At 37.6% G+C, this 26,559-nt stretch overlaps 1 protein-coding gene across 6 annotated transcripts in view; it reads left to right on the top strand.

Moving 5' to 3' along the window:
- Window positions 1-2,591: 2,591 nt before the first annotated feature.
- The window catches only part of LOC131153649 (plant UBX domain-containing protein 2-like), a 28,171-nt gene continuing 4,203 nt past the window's right edge, over window positions 2,592-26,559 (top strand). The window contains exons 1-3 of one of the 6 annotated variants that reach the window (XM_058106101.1): window positions 2,592-3,434; window positions 3,703-3,754; window positions 3,840-3,938. In XM_058106101.1, coding sequence (XP_057962084.1) covers window positions 3,282-3,434; window positions 3,703-3,754; window positions 3,840-3,886 — 252 coding nt within the window. In that variant the 5' untranslated portion in view covers window positions 2,592-3,281 and the 3' untranslated portion in view covers window positions 3,887-3,938. Of the gene's footprint in view, window positions 3,435-3,702; window positions 3,755-3,839; window positions 3,939-6,526; window positions 7,523-8,248; window positions 8,580-23,849; window positions 24,279-26,559 lie in introns of those variants that run through there. The other 5 variants (XR_009136290.1, XR_009136292.1, XR_009136291.1 and 2 more) reach the window with 5 other exon arrangements.

The following is a 26,559-nucleotide window of genomic DNA, read 5'->3' as shown; positions in this document are numbered from 1 at the left end:
TTCCATTTATGCAAGAACACTTTCCAAATATTCTTCGTAGGTTCTCTGATTTAGGTTGGGGTTAGGTTTGTAACTTATCAACCCCAAGGGTTATATCCAAATCTAGTACATCACTTCTATGCTAATTTAGGTAGGGAAGGTAACCAATATACTACACAAGTCATGTCCAAAACCTTTATTCTCAATGTTAGCAGCATTGTAGCAAGGTTCAACCTTCACTATGGTGACTTCGAGTGTCCTAGTGGTGGATCTAGTTGGATAATAGAACATGATTTCACCCCCAAGATTTTTTGCCTCTTGTATTAACTGAGCCAACAAATACTTTTGGTCATTCTCCTTCGTATAAAAATCATTCTCTTAAAGTCAAAATAATACACCTACTCATCACATATAATATCCTTCTGAGGACCGAGTCTAGGGATCACGTATCTTACTTGAACTGTTTTGTGATGTGGTGTTTAAAGTTAGGGGTTTCAGCCCCCTTTCAGTTTCAGACCACACTCACAATTCCTGAAGTCCACAACCACAAATCACAAAATAATGAAATATAAAGTATTAAGTATATATATGTAGTTAAACAAGTCATTCATGGATAACTCGATTTGAATCTGTCTAATCTGTTTAATAAATAGGTTGGGAACTTTTTTTTATCTCAATTCCAATTTAAATGGTTATTCATCTAATTTTGATCCCTTTTGTGTATGGATCATGTAAAGGACAAGGTCAAGGGGTTCATAAGTCGAGAATCCCTTCTCTCGTCATCGTCATCATCTTCTGAATTTTTTCTTGTTTTATTATTAAAATACTATAAAATATTAAATAATACTCTGTTTGGGAAAAAATTTCCCAAACTAATGCTCACGTAATCTCACAGCTTGGTGCTGCGAGATTTGTTTAGCTGATGGATGAATGGGAAGGTGATGTGTGGCACGGGCAGGAGTTTGAGATCTAAACAAATCTCGCAGGTTGGTCCTGCGAGATCTGCATGGGACACTTCTCTCCTCTTCTTTTTCTTCTTCACGTGCTGCTTGCGTCTGCTTCTCGCCAAGCCTTCCTCCTCTGCCAATGATAGAAAATTCAGCTCCCCCTCTGAGCCCACACGTTTGCAACCAGAATGCCTATAGTGATAGACAATTGGAAGCCAATGTTGAGAGCTCCTCTATATCTGTATGGAGCCATCTAGAGAGGTACAGTGGCACATACAACATCACAAATTAAAAATGAACAACTTGAAACAAATTTCTTTGTACCCAAATCAAATTCAATAATTTTACATTGTATTATTTAATTATTGCATTAATCAAAGACAGTGAGGCTTGACTTTTTCTGCTAGATAATTTTTAACCCATTTTTTTTGATTGCTTGCTCGTTTGCTGGGAAAGTGAACGTAGTGCGATGAGAAATAAATTTATTTTCTGCCATCTTCCTAGACAGGTCTGAAGAAAAAGTTGAGTTTCAAAACAGAGAAATAAAGAAAACAGAGAAAATTGGATGATCAGAGGCATGCGAAGCGATAAAAAACAACAAAACAACCCTGCAAAACAATTTTTTTGTTTTTTAAAAAGGCCCACGAGCTTTGTTTTGTTTACAGAAAGCATCATTTTGTTTTGAACCCAAACCAAAACAAAAACAGAAAGAATATTCAATCCATAAAATCTCTCAATCCAAACAGAACAAAAAGAGAAAGAAATAGAGAGAATAACCTAATTGAATCCACCTCCCTCTCCTCATACATCTTCATCTTCAATCATCTTCTTCAATTCTCCATAGATCAAGTTATATTCCTCTTTCCACCCCAATCCCTTAATTCCAAATTAATCCAATGTGCACCAACCCAATCACTACCATTCGCGGCCAAATATGCCCTCAGACATCGGCGACTGCCGACTTAGAAAACCCACTACAGCGGGCCTTCCTCCGCCAGAGCAAGAACACCTCCCCTGCCCCCGTTGCAACTCCACCAACACCAAGTTCTGCTACTACAACAACAACAACTTCTCCTAGCCCTGCCATTTCTGCAAGTCTTGCCGCTGCTACTGGACCCACGACGGCACCATCCATGACATCCCCATCAGCGGCGGCAAATGCAAGAACGCCAAGCGCTCCTGTACCGTATGTGTACCCTCCTCCTCCTCCTCCTCCTCCTCCGCCGCCGCAGCCTCCCTTGGCTTCCACCACCCTTTGTTACCCGCCACTCCCCTTTTCATATCCCTCGCCGGCCAAGGATTGTCGGTGCCGTTCATGGGCTACGACGGCAAGCCCAATAATCATAACGCCTATGGGAGCTTCACTTCTTTGCTAAATACTCCTTGAATTGTTTTTCTTGACCGGAGCTTGCTATTTCCACTCTCAAAAATGTTCTAAAATGATATATATTCGTTTGCTTTCTTGACCACCCTCATTGCCGCTCTGAACGCGCCCATGCAAATCTCGCAGGACCATCCTGCGAGATTTGGCCACGTGTCTTCACACAAATGTTCCTACTTGTTTAAATAAGCCTGCGAGATTACGTCAGCGTTAAAATGAGAAATTTTTTTTCAAATAAAGTATTTTTAAATATTTTATTATAAAATAATAATAAAGTTGGAAAAAACTCATCATCTTCTTCTTCTGGTTAGTTCGAGGGCCATGGTAGTGTCTTGGGTTCCTCTTCTTCGGGACCTACCAACCCAATCCTCGCTCGGCCAACACGAGCTGTTGATTCAAATTCAGAGCCGAGACCTTGTTCGCTTGCCCCGGCAAAACCTAAACCATCGCCTCAAAGCACACCGAATTCTGATCACCAAGTGAAGAGATCGGAGTAATTCGGACTCAAATTTCAAACCGTCAAATGGGTTTGATCCATTTGATTCATTATAACTTCTGGGAATAGATCTGGAAATGGGTATTCCCTAAATGTGTTCGAATGCCCTGTTTGAGGTCGATCGTATGGGTCCGGAGAAGAGGTATCAATTCATGTCGAGAGCTGTGTAGATAGTCATAGGACGGTCCAGAGTGGTGACGTTGAGGACGTTTCTGCGTTGCTCGGTGATGACTGCGGGGTGGAGTCTCAGAGGTAGCTGGAGTCCCTCGCTGGTGCTTTTCTTTCTGGCAAGCCACCGGAGGGTTCAGTTGAGGTTGTTCTTAGATTGCTGCGGAATATAGTTAGGGAACCAGAAAATGCAAAGTTTCGCAGGGTTCGAGTGAACAACCCGAAGATCCGGGCGGTCATTGGTGAGGTTGTGGGAGGTGTTAAGTTGCTGGAGTGTGTCGGTTTTGAACTTCGAGAGGAAGATGGGGAGATGTGGGCAGTGCTGGAAGTTCCTACGGAGGGGCGAATTCTTCTAATTAAGCACGCAATATCATTTGTGGAACCACCTAAAAAAGAAAAATTGACTCCTGCTGCGCCGGTTGAGTTAGATGAGCCAATTGAGCCAAAGAAGGTCGACAGGCAGGTATATCTTGTCAATTTTGTATAATTTTTGCTGACTTTGTGTGTGGGGTTTATTTGTTTGTTATTACCCCAATTTCATTATGGTGACACTATTACTTTGTCCTAAAATTGCTTTATTAATCTCTTCAATGTTTTGGAATTTATTTTCTATCTCATCCAAGTATCTGATTTTATTTTCTACCTTGGACATGGAGTTTCATTTTCTGCAAATTGCAAGGGATAACACTTTAAATTAAGGTTGAAAAATGACGGAAGTTTTTCTTTAACAGTTCTATGTTGTGGGGATCTTTAGTGCTTGGATCTTACAAGAATGCAATGCTTGTAAGTGATTTCACACAGCAAAACAGTAATTCTTTCTGTCCTTCATAGACCACTTAACAATTATTAGCTGTTTGTGTGTTCATAGGTGTTCTCAAACAACAGCAACAACAATATGTTATAAGCATCAACTGATGCTTGGTTTGGTGTTCAACTTGCTTGTGGCATTTAATGCACTATTCTTCTTTCTAATAAGGAATTATAATCTCTTCTAAGAGTGTTGCGAGGGAGTTAAAACAACTTTTGACCGACTATGGTTATTCTGTTGACTGAAGAAAGTTTTCTTTCATAATAAGAAATGGGCTTTTTTTTTTCATAATTTGTTTTGAGACTAAGTTCCCATATGTTGTGAATTGGATGAGTAAAGGGGCACAAAATGTAGAAGTAAACCTTTTCAGGTGATCCCCTGCTTCATGAAAGGGAGTAATTGATCTGGTCTGGTTTTTGAATCGGTGGTGCAAATAGGCCATCCTATTGTAGAGTCAAATTTGTTAAAATAGGGATCCTACATAGGATCACTGCAGTTGTTGGCAGGATTTGATCATAGGACTGTAAAATTCTTCTCCATATAAAACGAATATACAAAATGCATTCATAAACCTAAAAAAGTAGGCTAGAAGTGTTAAAAAAAATATGAAAATCACAAATATCTCATGTGGGGGAGCCCTCTTATAGCAAAGACATCATGCGTTCAACTCGTTGCACTATGAACTCAATCTAACCAACTATTAATGAAAAGGGAATATTTGTGAAAACAAAAAGCGCATTTTTTAACACAAACCAATCACACACAACATGGACAACTAAAAATAAAATAAAAAATAAAGAATTAAAAACAAATCAGTAACAAAATCCAAACTATCTAGCTAGCTTAATGTCATCGCCGAAGCCACAATTTGCTTCATTGATATTATTAAGATTATCATCAAACCCATCATTAAAATTTTAAAAACATCATTGTCATTACCATCAAATGCATCAATGCATCTTCATCCTCAACCTGTAACATTAATCTTTGAACGTTTTAATGAACATGAATGAACTAAAGAAGAAATTATAAGTCCATAATTTCATTAGTATCAATCAGTGTTTTAAAAGGCTCAATCGAGGCTTGCCTCAAGGCAAGGCATGCTTAAAACGCCTTGAGGCTCAATCTAAAATTCTAAATTCCAAAAAGGCTAACACATTACATGCCGAGGCTTACGCTTTTTTACAAAAAGCATGCCTTTTGCGCGTTTTAGTTGAGGCTTACGCATTTTGGGTGTGTGATTTTCAAGTTAGAATTGGTTAGAAAATTTTAACTACATGTTTGTACAAAAGGAATGTCATAATATGAGTTTATTTCTAAAACTCTTGAACCTCAACCTTTCCAAAATTACCGGACTTGTATCTTACGTTATGAAAATAGTTTGAACTTTGTAATGGTATAGCTACCTCTTGTTATGATTTATGTCATGTATTCAAGTTAGAAATTTTTGAATGGCCCACAAGTATTTTGTGAAGAACATCTAGTTTTTCTTTTTTTTACATTATATTTGTGATTTTCTTAATTTTTACTTTATATTAAATATATATAATTTATTTAACAAATTTTTATCTTAAAAAACAAATTCTCAAAAGGCTTACGCTCAAACGCCTTAAGGCTTATGCCTCGCCTTTTGAGGGTTAAAATGCCTCGCCTTACGCCTTCACCTTTTAAATATATATAATTTATTTTACAAATTTTTATCTTAAAAAACAAATTCTCAATAGGCTTACGCTCAAATGCTTTAAGGCTTATGCCTCACCTTTTGAGGGTTAAAAAGCCACGCCTTACGCCTTGACCTTTTAAAACATTGGTATCAATTAAATCAAATCACATACCAAGTTGCTAGGCTTAGCTAAGCACGCACTCTTACACCATGTTTGGTGCAACAAAAGTAAATGAGTTGATAGACTCGGGAGCAAAGGCACTGGTGTTGCTTAGCCCATGCACATGGGCTAGAGCTGGTGACCCGTTCCCTCCACTGAGGTGAAGGGAAACCAAAGGCATAAAAACCAAAACCAAAACCTGCGGGCTATATGAATTTTCTAAAAACCTTATGGAGTTTTGTTATTATTATAATATGTTGTCTTATCAAAAGGATGCTTTCTTTAATTCTCAATGGGAAATCTCCTAACTCTGCTCTCTTCCCGAATCACCATTTGTTCACATATATTTGGGCGAGATTCCTTTGTACAATTGTACATCATCTTGCTTCCGCTGTTGATAAATTGCATCCTCGTGTGATATCTTGTTGCCTCTGGGCAGACTTACATGCGTACCTTTGGACGTCAACTTGGTTTGGGTGTTGATATGTTACATCTTTGTGTCATCAAATGTATCTTTTGGAGATATTCTTACATTGAATTCACTCTTTGTGTGTGCTAATGTTAAATTCTCTTACTCAGTTACTCTGCTTAGAAAAATCTAAATTGGCAATATATCTACTATTATTACTTGTATCATAAACAATTCTTGTTTGTAAATAACCTCTCTTTATTCCCCATACCAAATTTGTGTGGGTAAGGGTTGTAACATTCATTTTTGAAAGATCTTTGGTTGGGGAATGTTTTTCTGGACCCGTCTTTTCCTTAGTTATTTTGTTTGAGTTAAGGGCAAAATGATCTCATTTCTTCTTTTATTGTAGATTTGGGTGGTCCTCTACCTTCTTGGGGATTTCATTTTAGGAGAGCCTTGAATGATAGGGAAACTATTGAATTATCTTCTTTGTTGGTTATGTTGAACAATTGTAGGGTATCTTTCGAGGATGATAGTCGATATTGGCTGTTGGATTCTCCAGGTGCTTTTTCTTGTAATTTTTCTTTGATTTTTTGGTTGGTTCCAATGACTCCTTTCCACTGTAAAGTAATTTGGAAGGTCAAAACCCCCCCATAAAATCAAAGTGTTTCTTTGGTTGGTTGTGCTTAATAGGATAAATATTAATGACTTGCTACAAATGAGGAGACCTTTAAAGGTTGTCCCCTAATATATGTATGCTTTGTTTTGATTGTTTAGAATTTGGTTCTCATCTTTGCATGGAAGAATTGAAATAACTTATTCAATTATTTTGGAGAAAGCTAGGTTTGTTCTAGAACAGTGAAGGAGTTCTTGTTAACATCTTTTGTGGGGTTAGGGAGGAGGAAGGAAGGAATTTCTTTATGGAATTGTGCTTAATTTTAAGTGTTATGAGGATTGTGGAAGGAAGGTAACTTGTGTATTTTTTCAGGGAAGAAGATTCCATATTGGTTGGTGTGGGAACATGTGCTTTTTATGGCTTTTTTGTGGTGTGTGAGCAATGGAAATTTTAAGGGGATGTGCTTGATAGATGTTTAGTGGGATTGGAAGTCCCTTCTACGGGTGTGTTGATTTTAGTTTGCTGTATTTTATTTTTTGTTTCATTTTTTTGGGGATTCCTAGATTCCTTTAAGGATATGTCTTCTCTCCTGATTGTCCATCCTTTTGATATCTATCAAAAAAATATTTATAATTATACATAAACAGAAATGATCTTAAATTCTAAGTCAATCTGATAATTTGATGAATGCGTCAAATATTTGGCAAAAGGTAAAAAAGTAAAATGAATTTAAAACAAAATTGTACTAAAGCAAAAAAAAGAAAAAGGAAGTGGTATTGGGGACTCAATCCAATATTCCATTTCCTAATGAATTAAATATTTCAATTGCCATCTACAAAGGTAGCATTTTAGTTGTCATCCCATATCACATTTTGTGTCCTATGATCATTTTGTCATGTCCATATTATGCTTTTGCCTCCTTACTATGTTCAGTTACTTTTACAATATTTGTTTTTGAGGCTATGCCCCAACTTTGTCACAAGTTGGGATGATGATGGGGAGAATGCATTGTTTTTCTTTTCGATAATAAAAGAAGGTATATTAAATAGAGAGAGAGAAGTTACAATCTAAGAGGACAAGAAATCCATTTGAAAAAATAAAAACAGCAAAAATAAAAAGGAATAAAAAAAGTTTTAAAAAAAAAAACAATAAATAAAAGAACAATTAACCAAGGAAACCCCTTTTCAATGCCTTTCCACCATATTTAACCGAGCACTTTGAATTTGCTAGCTCCCTCTGACCCTTACTTACCCCCAACAAATCACACTTCCGTTCCTTCAGCATCACATGTTTTTAAATCCAATTTATCGATTATCTCTTAGGCTTCTAAATCCTTCCTAGAAATCACCTCCACTCATGTAAGTAAAATTCCATCATTGCATTGCATTTTGTTATCCAACCCATTATTTTCAATAATGAAAACCCGCTCCAATCCTTCCAACAGGGTTGGATGAACATATGATAGGTCCCCGAGATCATCACATGAATAAAAAACATATCCATATTGTTCCCAAATCTCATCAAACAAAAAATCTCCATGACAATCAAACTCACTTATGTCATCACTATCACTATTTGTAAAATCTCCCCATTTCTTAACCTTCTTTCCTTTGTGATGCAGAACAAAGACCTTGGGAAGATCCTTGCTGGAAAATAATTAAGAAGAGTTGGGTTAAGGAATTGTGGGGTTAAGTTGTCAACAGAACAACAAACAGCAATGCAAAAGATTTCTTTACGTACTTCAGCCCACATTTATTTCCTTATTTTTCAATTCATTATTTTGTACATTTAGCATATATTTAGTTTACATGTATAGGGCTTGACAGATTATGGTTTACTTGTATAGGGCTAGAATCATGCTAGACCTTATTTAATTTCCATGTATAGCATTCTTGTAAAGTCTATATATAATATACAAAACTCAAGGCCAATTGATTTGGCCATTCACAAAATATTTGACATGGTATCAGAGCCAGCCGACTGCTAGGTTTTTTTTCCCTTCGATTTTTTTGTCTTCTCGGCTTGGTGGTTGTTGTGGTTTTGTTTTCTCTTCTGGATTTTTTCTCTGTTCTTTCGATACTTCTGTGGCTGTGTGGCTGTCGGTACAGCAGGTTTCTGGGTTGCCATTTATTCCTCTAGTTTATGTCCTTGTGATTCTCGGCAAGCAAGCAACAATTTTCTGTTGCTGTTTGTGACTTTCGGCAAGCAAGCATAGCAGGTTTCTGGTTTGCCACTTATTTCTCCAGTTTTTGTTGCTGTTTGGGACTCTCGGCAAGCAGGCTTGTGACTTTCGGCAAGTAGGCACAGTAGGTTTCTGGCACTTATCTTCTTGGCACAAAAGTTTTTTGGTTCAATATTTACTTTTTAGTGCAGTTTTTTGGTTCAAGATTTAATTTTTTAGTTTAGGGAGGTTGTTCTTGGTTTTTCTTTGTACCTGCGTTGTTTTTTGGTGGTATGTTTCTTTCGTCACAATTTGTTTTTTTTTTTTTTTTTTGGGCTTCTCGATTTTCTCCATTATTTAGCATGGACTCCGCACCTGTGTGTGCCAAGTTTATGGGCAGCAATTATTTTACGTGGGCTTTTCAGTTTGAACTTTTTTTGAAGGAAAAAGATCTTTGGGGTCATATTGATGGCACAGATTGTGCACCCAATCTTGATAAATCCAAGGAGTCCGCAGCTTGTCCTTCATGGGCTGTGCTTGATGCTCAGATTATGTCTTGGCTTCTTGGGTTGGTTGAGCCACATATTGTCCCTAACTTGCGACCTTATCGTACCGCTCAATCCATGTGGACTTATTTAAAAACAGTATATCATCAAGCTAATGGTGCCTGTTGTTTTCAGTTAGAGCATGTGATTGCCATATTTCAACATGACAATTGTTCCATCCAAGACTATTATTTGGGGTTTCTGACTCTTTTGAATGAATATTCTGATCTGGTTATTGGGGATGTTCTTGTGGCTTCTCTTCCCATTATTTAACGTCTTTACGAGGCTAGTCGTCGTGATCAGTTTCTTATGAAACTCCGCCCTGAGTATGAATCTGTTCGCTCGTCTCTGCTAAATTGCTCTCCTGTTCCTTCTTTGGATGTTTGTTTTGGTGAGTTACTCTGTGAAGAACGACAACTTAGTACTCAAGTTACTCTGGCACAATTTCATGGTAGTTCCGGGTCTGTCCTTGTGGCTTATGCTACTCAACAACTAGGACCGCCTAGGCATTCTAGCACTTTGCAGTGTTTTTGCTGCAAAGAATTTGGACATATCACTGCTAATTGTTCCAAGAAATTATGATCTTATTGCAAGAAGAAGGGTCACATTATCAAAGAATCGTCTTCGCCTGCAGAATCGTCAGGCCTAGGCATTCTAGACTTCTATTAGTGTACCCACCATAGTGACTTTTGCGGCCTCTGGCTCTTCTTCAGGTGACTTCTTTGTTCCTGCACCTCCTCCAGCGAAATACTGCACACCCGAAATGGTGCAATAGATGCTATGTACATTATCAGCAATGGGGCTCCAAGTTAACAATTTTATTAATCTCTAATATGTGGACTCGGGTGCGCCTCTAATCACATGACAAATAATCCCACTACCTTGTGTCATGTTTGGCCCCACCAATGACAGTTCTTTGCCTATAGCTGCTATCGGAGATGCCTCTTCTAAGTTCAGTAATGTGTTTCTTGCTCCCTAGCTATCCACGAATCTTATTTCTGTTGGTCAATTAGTTGATAACAATTGTGCTGTTAATTTTTCTGGTAATGGTTGTGTTTTGCAGAGCCAGGTAATGGGAGAGCCGATTGCGAAGGGACCTAAAGTGGGGTGCTTGTTTCCACTACTTTTTCCTGTTCCAGCATGTTCTCCAGTTTCTTCTATTAAGTCTTTTGCTTGTAATAATGTTTCAGATCTTTGTATGGTGTGGCATCGTCGTTTAGGCCATCCCAATACTCCGATCTTATCTCATGTATTGAACTCTGGTTTTTACTTGGTAATAAAGAATGTTCTTCTATATCTCTTGAGTTTGCATCTTGCAAACTTTGTAAAAACAAAACTCTTCCCTTCCCTTCCCTTTGCATGCTAGTAGAGCTTCTTAGTGTTTTGAGCTTTTCCATAGTGATGTTTGGGGACCTTCCCCGTTTAGTTCACATGAAAAATTTAAATGCTATGTGACTTTCTTTGATGATCATAGCAGATTTACTTGGGTCTACTTTCTTCGCTCTAATTATGAAATTTTGCGTACTTTCACTAAGTTTTAAGCACATGTTGACAATCAATTTTCTACTTCTATTAAGACATTATGCACAGATTCTGGTGTTGAATATGTGTCAACTAAGTTTAGGCATTTTTGGCTTCTAAAGGCATTATTCATCAATGTTCATGTCCTACTACTCCCCAATAGAATGGAGTAGCCGAACAGAAAAATCGTCATCTCTTAGATGTGGTCCGTACTCTTTTGTTGGAATCCTTTGTTCCATCCTTGTTCTTGGTTGCGGCTCTAAACACTGCTACTTGATTAATCGTTTACCTTCTCAAGTCCTACTCATGGAGTCTCCCTATTTTTGTTTATTTGCTAAGCAACCTAGTTACGATAACCTTCGTACCTTCGGTTGTGTAAGTTTTGTTCATTTACTTCCTCATGAGCGACATAAATTATCTGCTTAATTTGTTCGATGTGCATTCTTGGGATACAATGTGTGTCAAAAGAGATTTGTTTGCTGTGATCCTACATTACATCGTACACGCATTTCTAGGAATGTTATCTTCTTTGAAAATCAACATTTCTTTCCTGTGTCCTCTGTACCCTCCTCTTCTACCGTGATTCTCCCCTCTTTTGAGGAGCAATTTTTGGATCCTTATCTAGTCAATTTTCGTTTTAAACCAGTTATTGTGTATACGTGGCGCCCCCACCCACAGTTTTTTCGGTAGCTCATCCAATATCTAATCCTACCATGCACCAGATTCAGTCACTTGTAGCACCTCCAAAGCCTTTGGTACGTCGCTCTTCTCGAGTGTTTGTACCCCCAGACAATTATGAGTTTCCCTCTTCAAATTCTGGTAACTTTTTTTGAGCTCTTACTACTGCATTGTCTAATTTTGATATTCCCACTTCCTACTAACATGCTGCCAAGCATGATTGTTGGCGACAAGCTATGTAGGAAGAAATTTTCCCTTTAGAGGCTAATCACACCTGGGACGTTGAGCCTTGTCCTCCCTCCATTGTTCCTCTGGGTTGTAAATGGGTTTACTCAGTCAAGGTTTGATCTGATGGAAGTTTGGATCGTTACAAAGCTCGCCTTATTGCACTTGGGAATAATCAAGAATATGGTGTCAATTATGAAGAGACCTTTGCTCATGTGGCTAATATGACTACTGTTTGTACGATTATGGCTATTGCTGCTTCTAGTGAGTGGCCACTACATCATATGGATGTCAAGAATGCTTTTCTTGATGGGGTTCTTAAAGAGTGTTTATATGAAGCAACCCCCGGGCTTGTTTCCCTCTCTAACTTCACATGTGTGTTAGCTTTGTCGTTCTTTTTATGGTCTCAAACGAGCTCCGAGGGTCTGGTTTGATAAATTCCGCACCACTTTATTACAATTTTCATTCAAGCAGAGCAAGTATGACACTTCATTGTTTCTTCAGAAATCAGACATGGGTATTGTTGGTCTTTTGGTTTATGTTGATGATATTGTGATTACTGGTTCCGATTTTGCTTTACTTGCTCAGCTCAAGACTCATCTCTTAGAGTCCATTCATATGAAAGATCTTGGGTCTCTTACATATTTTCTTGGTCTTGAGGTGAATCGTAGTCCCTCAAGTATTTCACTCAATCAACATAAGTATGCTAGTAACTTGGTGGCCACAACTGGCCTTCAGAAGGGTACTTTTGTTGATACTCCTATGGAATTAAATGTCAAGCTTCACAAAGAGGAGGGTGATTTACTTGCTGATCCCAGTTTATACCGGAAGTTGGTGGGTAGTCTTGTTCATCTCACCATTATTAGACCAGACATTTCTTTTGCTGTACAGCAAGTCAGCCAGTTTCTTCAGACTCCTCGTCATCTTCATTTGGCTGGTGCCCATAGGATCATACGCTATGTTCAGGGCACTTATGCCCGTGGTTTATTCTTCCCTGTAGGCAATTCTACTCGCCTTGCTGCTTATAGCAATGCTGATTGAGCTGGTTGTGCGGATACACGTTGTTCCATCATTGGTTGTTGCGTGTTCTTAGGTGATGCATTGATCTCTTGGAAGAGTAAGAAGCAAGACAGAGTTTTTCAAGTCATCGACGGAATCTGAATACCGGGCGATGTCTCTTGCTTGTTCTGAAATTATTTGGCTTCAAGGCTTGCTTGTTGAGTTAGATTTTTCTGAGACCGATCTTACACCTGTACATGCCAACAATACGAGTGCTCTCCAGATCATGGCCAATCCTGTCCATCATGAGCGGACGAAGCATATTGAAGTTGATTGTCACTCTATTCGTTAAGCATTTGAAGCTCGTGTTATCACTCTTCCACACATTTCCACTGAATTACAAATTGTGGATATCTTCACCAAGGCTCTCTCTTGTCATCGACAAGTAGCAAATTGATGCTTGTTGATTAACTTGCTTCAATTTGAGGGGGGACTGTCAACAGAACAACATACAACAAAGCAAAATATTTCTTTCCTTACTTCAGCCCATATTTATTTCCTTATATTTCAATTCATTATTTTGTATAGTTAGCATATATTTAGTTTAAATGTATAGGGCTTGACAGATTATAGTTTACTTGTATATGGCTAGAATCATGCTAGATGTTATTTACTTTCCATGTATAGCATTCTTGTAAAGTCTATATATAATATACAGAACTCAAGGCCAATTGATTCGGTCATTCACAAAATATTTGACATAAGTTGGTAGTTTATTATTTTTTTAGCGGTGTTTTTAAAGGCGTAAATGAGGCACGCCTTGAGGCATTTTAGGGCAAAAATGCACCAAGGCGTAGTTAAAAGGCGCAAGTCCGTAAAAGCATGCGCCTCAAGTGAAAAGGCGTACGCATCAAGCAAACAACCTCGCCTTTTTACGCCTCTGCATCCAGGCGTAGGCCTTTCGGTATCCCTAGCCAGAACCCAGAGTGCAGCCTTTGCTCTCTCTTGAAGGCTCAATGAAGCCTCTGCTATCTCCGACGAAGCTCGACGAAGCCTTTGCTCTCTCCGACGAAGCTCGATGAAGCCTCTGCCCTCTTCGACAAAGCCTCGCTCTCTCTTTCAAAGCCTCAATGAAGCTCGACAAAGTCTTTGCTCTCTCTCTCAGCCTCTGCTCTCTCTTTTAGCCTCAACAAGGCCTCTGCTATCTCCGAAGAAGCTCAACGAAGCTCGACGAAGCTTCTGCTATCTCCGACGAAGCTTAATGAAGCTCGACGAAGCCTCTGCTCTCTCTCAAAGCCTTTGCTCTCTCTCGAAGCCTCTGCTCTCTCTTTCGAAGTCTTTGTCCGACGGGTCTGACCATATTATTTTTTCAATCAACCAGAGTTGACTAAATAAATATTAAAAATTCTTCCCATTTTCTCATGAAAGTTGGGTTCAAGGCTGGAGAAGTTTTAGGCGCCTCCCAAACAATCCCTTAACAGGTTGGAGAAATTTGTAATTTGGATTTTTCTCTTATGTTTGAAAACTTATGGCTTATTTTTAATAGTTGAGAATTATGTTTTTTTTTTCTCCATTATTCTAACATTTTTCTCATTTTTATACTATATATAATTTTTTTATTTATTAATTTTTTAAAAAACTATAGTCCCAAAATGCTTACGCCTCAATGCCTTGCCTTGCGGAGGGTAAAACGCCTCACCTTACGCCTTCGCCTTTTAAAACACTGTTTTTGAGTATTAATTAGTAGAGGATTATGTGTATTTGAGGGTTGTTTGTAATATTTATGAAAATTATGAGTTTGTAATTCATGTAGTTTTAGGGGTATGTGTGTAATTTAATGTGTTTAGGCTCTTTTATAAATAGTGTGTGAAAGCCATGTTGTAAGTTAATTGTTGATAAATTTGAATTGAAGTGAATGTGAGTTTCCCCTAGTATCTCCTGTCTCCTCCCTTCCCTTTCCTCTTCTAATTTCTCCATGGCTGTATAACCTTTATGTTGCCCCAGCATCACTTTGCTAATTCCAGTACGTCCTATATCCTTCATCTTAGCAGGTGCATCATTCATGATGCTGAGCTCACCTGCAGAATCTTCCCTTAAACTCTTTGGCCTTGTCTCACTGGAATGCTTTCTCTTTGCTTCATATAATTTCCTCATTTCCTCATTCATCAGAGCAGCCTTTCGACGAGTGGACACCTTGGAGCTTTTAGATTTTTCTTAATTAAAACCTGAAACATCAGGTTTTCCCAAGCCAACCTTTTTCCCCCTATTACTGCTGGATATTCCAGCCTGTAACCCCTCTGCAAAACCAAAATCAACAATCGATCTCACACTTTTGTTATTATCATCATTTTCTTCCCAAATGTTTTTGAAGCCAAGCTGATTACACTCTAAATGTTGATCCACTCTATGTTTGTCTTAAAGAACTGACGAGGGGAGGGGATTTGGATTTTGTGAACTACTGTCTGAGTACCCACCTCCCCCTTATTTGGCTTCTGATTTTGGCTAGGGAAGTGGACCTGTTGAAGGATGGGGTCAGACATGGGAAGAGCCAGGTCGTCCATAACCCTGCAATGGGCCTTCTTAGAGGCAAGACCCGACTGAGTAATCCCCTGTTGAGGAGAACCCTCTTTTGAAACTGTTAGAAGAGAATATGTTATTTTAATAATTAGGTTGTGTTAATGGGGGTATTTTTTTTTTAAAGACTTTATTATTAATAATAATATATAAGAGGGCAGACCTGGAGCTGTACATAGACTCCAGAAACTGCCGCTCAGTTCTTTCCTCTCTTTTTCTGTTCTTCTCCTCCTCTTTGCTCCTTTTCTTCTTCTCTCCTTCATCTCTAACTTTACAACATGGTATCAGAGCATTGAACTCCTTCAAATCTAATTGATCTGTATTGGTTTTGATTCTTTTTTTTTTTTTACCTTGTCCTCCAATAATCAGTTCTCAAATCTGATTTTCTGGTTAGTTTGAGAGTCGTTTAAAAACACCCTCCCTCTGGGTTAGGTTGTGCAGCATCCTTGGCCAGAAGCTGTGTGTTTTCATGGTGATTTGCTGATGTGAACTCGGTTGTACTCTGTTTCTTGTCTGCTGCTGCTTCCGTTTCTCTGTCACTCTGGTTTGTTGATGGTGCTGTTTTGATGATGTGTATTCGTGATTCATTGCCTGCAATTTTGTACTGATTGCTGGTTGGTTTCATTGGTGTTCAAAAATTTGTTTCCTGTTCTTCTCTGCATTCGTTTCCGTTGCTGCCAGCTGTTATGCCTGGAACTGTTGCAAGGTTGTTTATTAAATAATGCCTGCAGTACTTTGTTGTGGTCTGCCCTGTTCTTGGTGGTTAAGTAATTCCTCCTAAGATATAGTAAACTTAGTTCTGCAGTGACGGCTGCCTATTGAAGTTCTTCATTCTCTGGAAGAGTTTGATGTGTTGTAAGTTCTGATTTTTTTTTGAAGTCCTGAAAGTGCTCTTTGTGTTGGTGTGTGCTGCTTGACTACTCAAGCTCCTTCCTGCCATTAGTCAGCCATGGACACTACCACCAACTATAGTGGGGAATGTTTTGTAGGATGAGGACAAGGTTTGAATTGTGGTCGTGGCAGCTGTTGTATAATACAATGAGGAGTTTGTCCTGGCAAATCTCGCTGTTAGGATTTGATTAAAAATGAATGACCTAACTTGAAGATAGACTGCTCGCTCTATTTACAATATAAATTTAAATACATTCTAATGATAATCTCTAGAGTTTCGTTTGGTGGATTTGATTAAAAATGAATGACCTAACTTGAAGATAGACTGCTCGCTCTATTTATAATATAAATTTAAATACATTCTAATGATAATCTCTAGAGTTTCGTTTGGTGTATTTCGTTTTGTTTTTTGGTTGTTTTTATGTTTTTATCTCTTTTGTTAGTTATGTTTTAATTTTATTTGTCCTAATTTGGTTGGTTGGTTTTAACTTATAACCACGATATTTCTCCGTAAAAAATGAGGGTTTATTAATAAATAAATGGAGGTGCTGTCCTCTTTTAGCAAAAAAAAGAGAAAAAAGAAAAGAAAAAAAAAACTCTCACTAATTAACATAATAACACACTCAATAATAATATTAAAAGACATACAACCTCAACACTCTCCTTCAAGGTGGAGCATAAATGTCATAAGCTCCTAACTTGTTACAAATGAATTTAATATGAGTACTCACCAATATTTTTAAATTTTAAAATAATCACCAAAAAACATATTCTTATTTTTTAAAATTGTATGTAAACTAATATTTAAAATTATAAATTTTGAGATTTGAATTTAAATTTATGTGAATTTAGGAAAAAAAAATTCATATATAATCAATGCAAATTAAAATCTAAGATCCAAATTTTATGCTCCTATATGCATGTACGAGTTGAATTTTAAAAAAAATAAAATAATGAAAAGATATTTTTTCAACTTTTCTGTATAAATTTAAAAAAATTAGAAACAAAGTTACTTATTTTTGTAACCATTTGAAAAAATTAGAAAAGAAAAGTAAAATTATTTTTACAAGCAAGTAGTACCAAAATATTTCTTGGTCATTTATTTCATACAAATATCGTAAAAATAACTAATTAGCTAAACTCTTTTTTTTTTTTTTTGTATTTTTTTTTTTGAGAAAATGAAAATGAAAAAATGAAGAATTATTTTTCAAAGCTAAACACGCCCGTACTTCCTAACAAGATGATCAATCATATTATTCTTGGCTCCAATTGATAGATTTCAAGTAATTACAATATATCTTTTATGAACTCTGTATTGCTCAAGAGTTGAAGTACCCATTTTATTTCTAGCTGCTCGCAAACTGAGACAACCTCCGTGGATGGCTGGAATAATGTGGAATGTTTTGAGAAGTAACAACACTAGCTTTTATGAAGACCCCAGTCACTCTAAAATTGGTGTAAACAATATGCAGGTGCAACCTAAACTCCATCATCAAACACCCAATGATAGATAATCGATGGCAAGTTTAAAGTAATCAGGATCAGACAAAAGAGCATACAACCTGATGAGCAGCAACATCGTTTGGAATCTCTATTACTAGAGTCATTCCTAGTATTAGCTAAAAGTAGTTTGGTCAAGCCCATATTATGTCTATGATAAAACCAAATATCTTCTAAGTATTTTGAAGAAGTTCATTGTAAGACCCCTGTACCCAAAGGTTTCAAAGAAGTCATTGAGGCTTTTCCGTTCGATTTGCACTAGCTTTTGGCAACCGAAACAAAATAGTTCGTGACTCTAGAGTTCTCCCTAGAGCTTCCTAGAAAGTGCCTCAATAAGGGATTCTCCCATATTCATATTGGTGCTATTAAGCTCTACCTTACTTTTCACGGAAGAAAAGGCTTTCCGGTTTGCTCCAAAATTGCTTTCCTTGATTCAAAGTTCTGTAAGTACGAGCAGCCTGCATTGCCACTATGCAAACAACACTTGTAGGGACAGTTAGCTTCATTGTCTTCCCCAACTTCAATTTGCATCTTTCCTACCCCAACATGAGAACTGCTCTTAAAGTCCAGATCCAGATTGTTGGAGCACCCCAGTTCTCTAACTCCATGGAAGCTACCCTCCATCATCAAATGGTTTAAAGACTTCAAAACCATTCCTTTGATTTGTTTTCCCCTCAGGAATATCAAGATGCTCTCCTTGTCATTTATGATACATCTATTGTCTCGACCCATGTCCACATCCCAATACAGCTATCGAGAGAAGAACTCCTAAAGCTGCTCCCAGAATCTTGGGTGACCAAGTATGAGCAACTTCACCATATCCATAAGCCTATCATCCTCCATGATCCGGTCTACCTAACTATGAAGAATGGCAATGTTCATATCTCCTTCCCAAAGGATCAGTAATCATCAAGCGAGACATCTCCTCAGCATGTCTTTTCGACCATGATGATCCAATCATATGCAAATTCATCACCACTTCCGAAAGACCAAAAATTCATGATTAGATCGTCAGCTACCTCTATCAACCTAATTGATCTAGATTCTCTGGGATCTCTGATCCCTATTCTATACTTCAAGGGGGAGAGATTTCCGATTTACTAACCTATGACCAAATCTGGTTATAAGTGGTTTGACATCGATTGTACTTGTGATGAATGTCTTAATGATTTAGTGTACGAGTGGTCTGATGAAGAAGAAGTTAGAGGCAAGAAGAAGAAGAACAAGTCCCAGTAGAAACTCAAAAAGAGATACGACGATGGAGATCTAGAAGTCGACTTGTTAGGAGAACCATTCGGGAAATTTGACTACTATGTCAAATACAAGGAAAAAAACACAAAAGATGATGAGTCTCCCAGATCAACGTGCTTAGACATTCAAGCTATGATGGTGATTTCCCACCATTAGAGTACGAAGACGTGCGGTCCCACATGAAGCACTCCTGGAAGATCAAAGATCCACTTGTTGTCAACCCAGACGAATCTATCAAGCAGGTATCCCCAACTGAAGCAACTCTCAATTGGCAGTCAAATAATGCCATAGCCCAGAATACAATGCTTTTGCATATTATGGATAACTAGAGACAGCTAGCTAACAAAGTCGAAAACAAGTTCGACATCACTTTAATCCTCATCGAAAAATGTCAGAACCATATCCAAAGATTGCATGAGGAGCTTATGCAAATGATTGAGCATATGTCGGCATTCTCTCTAGCTTTCGAAAAGAAAGAAGTAGAAATGCAGCGCCTCAAAGCCCAGCTTAATTCTCTAAAGCAAAGCCAACAGCAACAACTTTGACACACGAGGATTGACCCATCTCTTCCCTCCAACTACTTTGGCATTCAACTCTCCTCAGCCAGCATTCCAGCCAGTATCGATGCAAGTATCTTTCAAAGGTAGTGACTCATTTCTCCATCTCAAAAAGAGGCAGTATATCCAAAAGCTGGCCCAAACCTAGAGGGTTGAATCAAAGACTATCTCCACTGCCCAGAAGAAGAAAGATAAGCAAAAATTTAGAGAATCAAGTGATCCAGATCGAGAACCATATATTGAGGTTCTTGAAAAAGATAATCCTATCTCGAAACTCCTTATTGAGATGGCGTAACCATCACATCTAGAAGAAGCACCAAAATAATCTCTTGTCATCATGACGGATGATGATTCCTCTGAAGAAGATGAGATTCAACTTCCAAAGCCTACAATGATGACCCAACCATCCACCTACGGGAGAGAATACAACAGTCCTACAGATGATGAAGGAGTAGATGACAACATCAACCTCTCAGAGAATACTGCATCAGCTATTCCCACGCATAGTTCAAGCAACAATGGAATTGAGCCAACCATTTCATTGAAAGGAATCCCTCTAAGCCAGTGAAGAAATAAAATTCTTGAGCTCCATGCATGGTGCACTGTTGAATTAATGAAAGAGGGAATTACCCTCAAAGAAGTCATTGGAAGAGCTATTTCCAAATTCATTGGAAGATTAAGAATTTGGTGGATCAACCTTGGAAATTACAGACAGTTGCAGATATCATAGGTTCCAAACCTTGATTTCTTCATCTCCACAATCATTGAAGAATTCTGTGGTGCTTGGGAAGACCACATCACTCAGGCTAGAGAAGAGTACATGAAGATCAAATGCTGCTCACTTAAAAGAAAGGATCTGGAGAAGCATTATAATCTCAACTCTAAAAGGTATTACACTCTCTACGGACCAGATGGCATCAATCTCATGCAAGCTTATCTTAATAGCTTTCTCGATCCACTAGGAGAAAGAGTCCTTTGCGAACTCCAAACGAGTGGAAAAAGACTCGAAAGCACCTCTCTTGGTAAACTTTATCAAAGTGGTCTTATGAATTTGGATGCGTTTTGCATAAAGTATGACATGTATAGAAGAGTCCAGAAAGCAGGCATGAAAATGACCAAGGAATGCAAAAGGAAGGACCTCCTAATCAAGTGCAAAGGAAACAAGCAATGTTCCTGCCCAATAGGAGAACGTGGAGATGTTTCTCCCCCCAGAAAATCCAGAAGGTCAAAGCACAAGCAGAGGCGTTGGAAATATTTGAGAAAGAGGAAGCACGAACAAGAATCAAAAGATCATTGATGCTATATTTGCAATCAAAAGGGGCATTATGCAAAAAGATGTCCCCATAAATGAAGGAGAATTAAACTAATCCAGATGTCACACAAAGTCTCAGATTGGGATTCAGATGATGACATTGAATCCATTTTCTCCATTGATGATCAACAAGGTGAAGATTCTATCCTTGCTTTCCAGTAATGTGGATAGATAGATCTTTTAAACTCTTTGGATGAAGATGAAGAGTTTGAGAGCTATCAGGCCAATCCACTTGAATGTTCTCACATCCAACCCATTAACAATGAGTGCTACCTGATAGCTTCAATAGAGGATGTAGTTCACAATCTCTATTCCATCCAATAATCATTATCGGCACAATTTAAGAAGGGAAGCTACGTTTCACCCTGTGCTCCAGTTTGGGTATTAGCTGATAAATACTCAAAGCCAATTAAATTCATTGCATTCTTAGACACAGGAGCAGCATACAGCTTTCTTAAGTTAGGTATTCTCCTGAAAGACAAATGGAAGCCTTGTAACCAAGGATTCAACGCAGCAAATGGAGAGCACTTCTAGGTCAAGTTAAAAAGTGTGTGTGTTTATATTAAGCTTCATTCAAAATTCTTAATCAAGGCAATATTCTTTAGATCAAACCTTCCAAATAAAAATCTTATTGGATTCGATATCATTCAGCACTTAAACAAGGTCCAGTGGATAACCTTAGGTTTAAAATTCAGATCACATTTGTTACAATGGACCAAGACTCTTAATATCTTCCAGATCACTGAGTCCTTAGTTTTTGGAGAAATGCTCAAAGCCATTATGGAAGAATCCAGAGTTCTTTGTCAGTCTCCCCTTAAAAAGGAATGAAGATATCAACCCAACTAAAGCCAATCACAAGGGGATGAATCCAGAACACTATTCCTTCGCTTAGGATGAGTTGACCCAACTCCAAGGAGAAGAGCTTATTGAACCAATTAAGTTGTAGTGGGCTTGTGAAGCCTTCTATGTTAACAAATGGGCTGAACAATCTCGAGGAAAGTTTTGGCTCATCATCAACTACCAGCCCCTCAATCATTTTCTTGCTGATTATTAGTTCCCATTGTCAAACATGTCCAGCCTATTTTCACAACTATCGGAGGCCCAAATATTTTCAAAGTTTGACTTGAAAGTTGGCTTTTGGCAATTGGGCATCCATCTAGATGACAGGCCCAAAACGTCTTTCTGCATACCCAATTTCCACTACCAATGGATTGTTATGCCATTTGGGTTTAAAGTGGCTCCGTCCATTTTCCAAAAGGCAATGATCAAGATCTTCCAACGCATATTTCATCATGCCTTGATCTATATTGATGATATCTTTGTGTTCTCAACGGATACAATATCACATGCTAAGCTTTTGAATCAATTCACTAACATAGTAGAGCACTATAGAATCATGCTGTCAGAAAAGAAAATGATTTTTGGTGTCGAGATAGTAGATTTCCTTGGGATGAAGATTAGCAAAGGGAGATATGAGCTGCAACCACATATTGCTACATAGCACCACACTTTTCCGGAAAGTCGGATGACGACAAAGTAATTGCAACAGTTCGTTGGTATTGTCAATTATATGGCAGACTTTATCCCAAGGCTGGCAACTTACATAACACTCCACCAGCTTTTGAAAAAGAAAGACGTTCCCCCTTGGGAAGTCAAAAACACAGAAGCGATTAAATCACTCAAAGCAGTGGCCACAACATTGCCACCACTCCAGATTCCTAACAAAGGAAAGAGAATCCTACAGACTGATGCTAATGATTTCTGCCGGGGAGCAGCTTTAATCGAAGAAAAAGAAGATGAGATTAGACATATCTGTGGATACAAGAGTGGAGCATTCAAAGAATCAGAATCACATTATCACTCCACCTTCAAAGAGATATTAGCAGTAAAGAGAGGGATTGAAAAGTTTGAATTCCATCTGATTGGATGTACTTTTCTAATCGAAATGGATATGTTCTTCTTTACAAAGATGATCCAATTCAAGCAGAAGATCCTCTCGCAGGGACAACTCCTTAGATGGGCAAATTTGTTCTCACAGTATAAATTCAAAGTTAAGTACATCAAAGGAAAGCACAATATCCTCAGTGACTTCCTCTCAAGACCAACAAATCATCCCCAAGTTTTCTCTTTCATGGCATCCTCATCTTCTTCTTCATCTCTTTCAAAACTAGTCCAGACTTTTCCAAGTGAAATCTAGGATAACATCCTCAATCACACCATTGATAATGGCAATCATAAAATGATCCAGGGTCTCCAGTCTCTCCTCCTCTAAAAATATGGTTTAGTTGATGCACTAATAGAAAACCTGGATCGACACTCGCTTTTTCCATTCATCAATGTTCTTTGGGTGATGGGGATCATCATGCCCTACTTATGTCATTTTCAGACATTGTGACACGTGGAAGACCTCTAGATGTCCACATTTCCTTTGATGATATGCTAACACATGGACGACCCCCAGATGTCCACATCAACTTATAATTATTTTGTAGATGCTTGAAGAATTTTCAGTGTGAGAAAGACTCGAGTAGAGATGCAGAAGCAAGTTTGAGTTTAGGATCCATGTGGGCCCCACACATGGCTCCATTGGGCCCCAAACGAATTGGGCCTTCCTTTGACTTTTGTTTTGTATTTAATGTATAACCATGCAAGACAACTTGCTCACCTTCATGTGCATGCCTTAGTAAGTTGTGTGTGTTAGTAAGATGTGCTTAGTATTTATTGTGTCTAGAAAGTTGGACCATTTATTTTGTTAGTAACTTGTAAGAGTAATTAATGTGTCTAGTAAGTTGTTTTTATTATTTGCGTCTCCCATGCTTGTGTGGGAGTTGTTAGTTGTTTAATGTCCTTGTCCCTCCATGCTAGCTAAGCTTGTTAATGCTTTGTCCCCCCATGCTATATATATCCCTTCATTGTAAGAACATAAGCTAAGTTTTGAATATTGATATTGAAAAGATTTTCCTTTGTTGAAGTTTGTTAAGTTTTGTCTAATCCTTGTGATTGTGTAGTGAGAGGCTACGTCATTCTCCCTGGAGATCAGGTGGTGAGAGACCTCTATATATCCAGCGACTCCATCTCCATCACCTCCCTTTTACCCCACACGACCTCCACCCAAATACACCCGCATGGCCAACACCTTCATATCCCCACATAGCCACCATCACTCCATTGCATTGCTGGGTTCGTTGGTATTTCAAAGCTTGTATGAAGAACCTAAGGTGTGGACTACTTGTGTTGAAAAGCATCAATATCATCCAAACAACTCTCTTGGTAATCTCAACATTTATTTGAACTCTTATATTATATTGTAAGCCTTTGCTGGAAATATGAAATTCCATATTTAATAAGCCATTTGAATCCATAGATTGCAATATTGATACTTGTTAGTTTAAAATCAATTGTGAGAATATTGCTTGCATACAGTAAAACTTAAATTCTTGAAATTTTGAATAACATCTTTATTGCATATAACTTGATTCCTTTGTGAAAGAACTCTTGGGACTTATTTTTGAATAGCATCATACTCCTTTTCAAAATCCTTGAACATGTGAAATATAACATGATTTATGGTGTTTATGTTTGAGTAATTAAATTCTTAATTTAAAGTGTTTCGAATGTATGTGCTTATGAGGGTTGATTATTGGTGCAAAATTAATAGTAATGTGAGATGTAGAAGGTGTGGACCAACTGATATCATGTATTTCATATGCTTCAAAAGCATTGATGGATGTGCTACCATGATGTGGCAATGGATTTATTTTCACATTAGGATGTGAAAGTTTTTTACTAGTTGGAAATATCAAGATATTGACATGAATGAGATCTTGAATTTGATGTTTCAAGGCTAAACAATTATTGGTAGCATGACTACGTGCATTCATATGATATTTATAATTTTGATTTGGATCACATAACTTCATATTCTACCTTAATTTCATAGGTACCAGCACAATTTTCCCTTGAGCTAGTAATTGATGGTGTTAGTCAACCAAAAGAATTGGAAGTAGTGAATTCCCTTCTTGATTTTGGGTTAGGATTGGCTTGATTTGGTTGTGAGTTGATGACAAGTTGGGTGGTGTGGGTGCAAATAGCTTGAGTTATATTTGAATTTTGTGCCTTGTTCTTAGAAACTATATTCAATTCCTTTTCAATTTTCTCCTTCTTGATGAAAATTTTCTTTCTAATAATTTGTTCAATTGATTTCAAAGCAGTATAATCATTGAGCTTCCCAAATTTCAACCCACTTTCAATTCTTTTCCTTATGTCTTACAACTATTACAAATTTGGATAGACTTTGTGGAATCAATTTGTTAAAGTAAACACCTTTCAATGTTTCCACAAAAGTTCTACCATTTTGGTATCCAACAATGGTGGTTTTACTTGATTATCTACCATCTTCCATCTCTGAGTATATTCTTTGAAAAATTCTAAATTCTTCTTTTTCCATGTTCTAAAGACTCATTTGATTAATGGCAATCTAAGCATTGAACTAGTGTTGTTTCAAGAACAAATTGGCCGAGTCTCACCATTTTTTAACTCGATTTTTCTCAAGTGAAGCATACTATCTCGAAGCTGGACTTGTCAAACTTTCATAGAATATATGAATCAACTTCTTCTAGTTCTTAGCATATGGTTTCATCTTGTGAGCATTTGTCTTAAGATGTATTTTAGGACATCTCATTCCATTATATTTATCAAAGTCAGGTTCTTTGAATTTCTATGAAATGTTTACATCAATAAAAAGTCATAAATTTTCAAAATACCCTTTACCTCTATCTTGTATGCTTTGAATTGATCTCAATTGTTCCTCGATATAAGCCATGTGATACATGTCTCTAGCTAAATGACTTCCCTCATCTTTGGATTTGGTTAATTTCGGTTCAAACCTTGTTAGTTCAATAGTTGCCTTTTGTCTAGTTATGTTGATGAAAATAGGTTCTTGAGCAACTATTGATGTAACTCCATCCACTACATGTGACTTTCCTTTTATAAGTTGGACTAGATTCACTGCAGACTTTTCCAAAGCCTCAACCTTTCATCCAATGAAGGTTCCATCCTTGCCACATTTTCTTTGTTTTGACGTGATTCGGTAACTCCATATTTTGTGATTGAGCTCTAGTAATGATTAAGTCATAACTACTAGGATAGATTTTCCTTCTTGGTGGAATTTTGATTGCCCTATGAAGATGCATGAATTAGGGTTCATAAAGAGAAAGCAAACATGAAAGTTAAGGTGTAATCCCAAGAGTGCCGTGAATTGGGTATTTTAAAATTTTATGTGCGAAAGCTTAATCAATTTTAAAACTTATTGTACGCGTGCTCTAAATACTTTAATGACCACATAGTTTTTTTAGCAAACAACTATACTAATATCAATATTCCTAAATATGAGAAAATCTAAGCTGAAATTTCAATATGTAATCAATTACACACCATCAACAATACTGAGATAAAAATATACGTAGCCACACAAGAGTTTATGTTAGACCTGAAATGAGTAATGAACCAATACATTAAGATACCAGCCGATTTAACCAAACTTAAATTCGTAACTGCAACAAAGTTTGATCAATATGGGTATTCAAATCATTCACATCATTCACCAATCAAAGTTACACATTCATAGCATACACAGCAGATATATATCAAGATCAATATGCTTGAAAAATAAAGGAGATAAGGGAAAGCGTGACACCGGTATTTGTTACAAGTTTCGGC

This window comes from Malania oleifera, chromosome 4, assembly GCF_029873635.1.
Source record: "Malania oleifera isolate guangnan ecotype guangnan chromosome 4, ASM2987363v1, whole genome shotgun sequence".
Taxonomy (NCBI): Eukaryota; Viridiplantae; Streptophyta; class Magnoliopsida; order Santalales; family Ximeniaceae; genus Malania; species Malania oleifera.
This window is presented reverse-complemented; position numbering and strand designations above follow the sequence as displayed.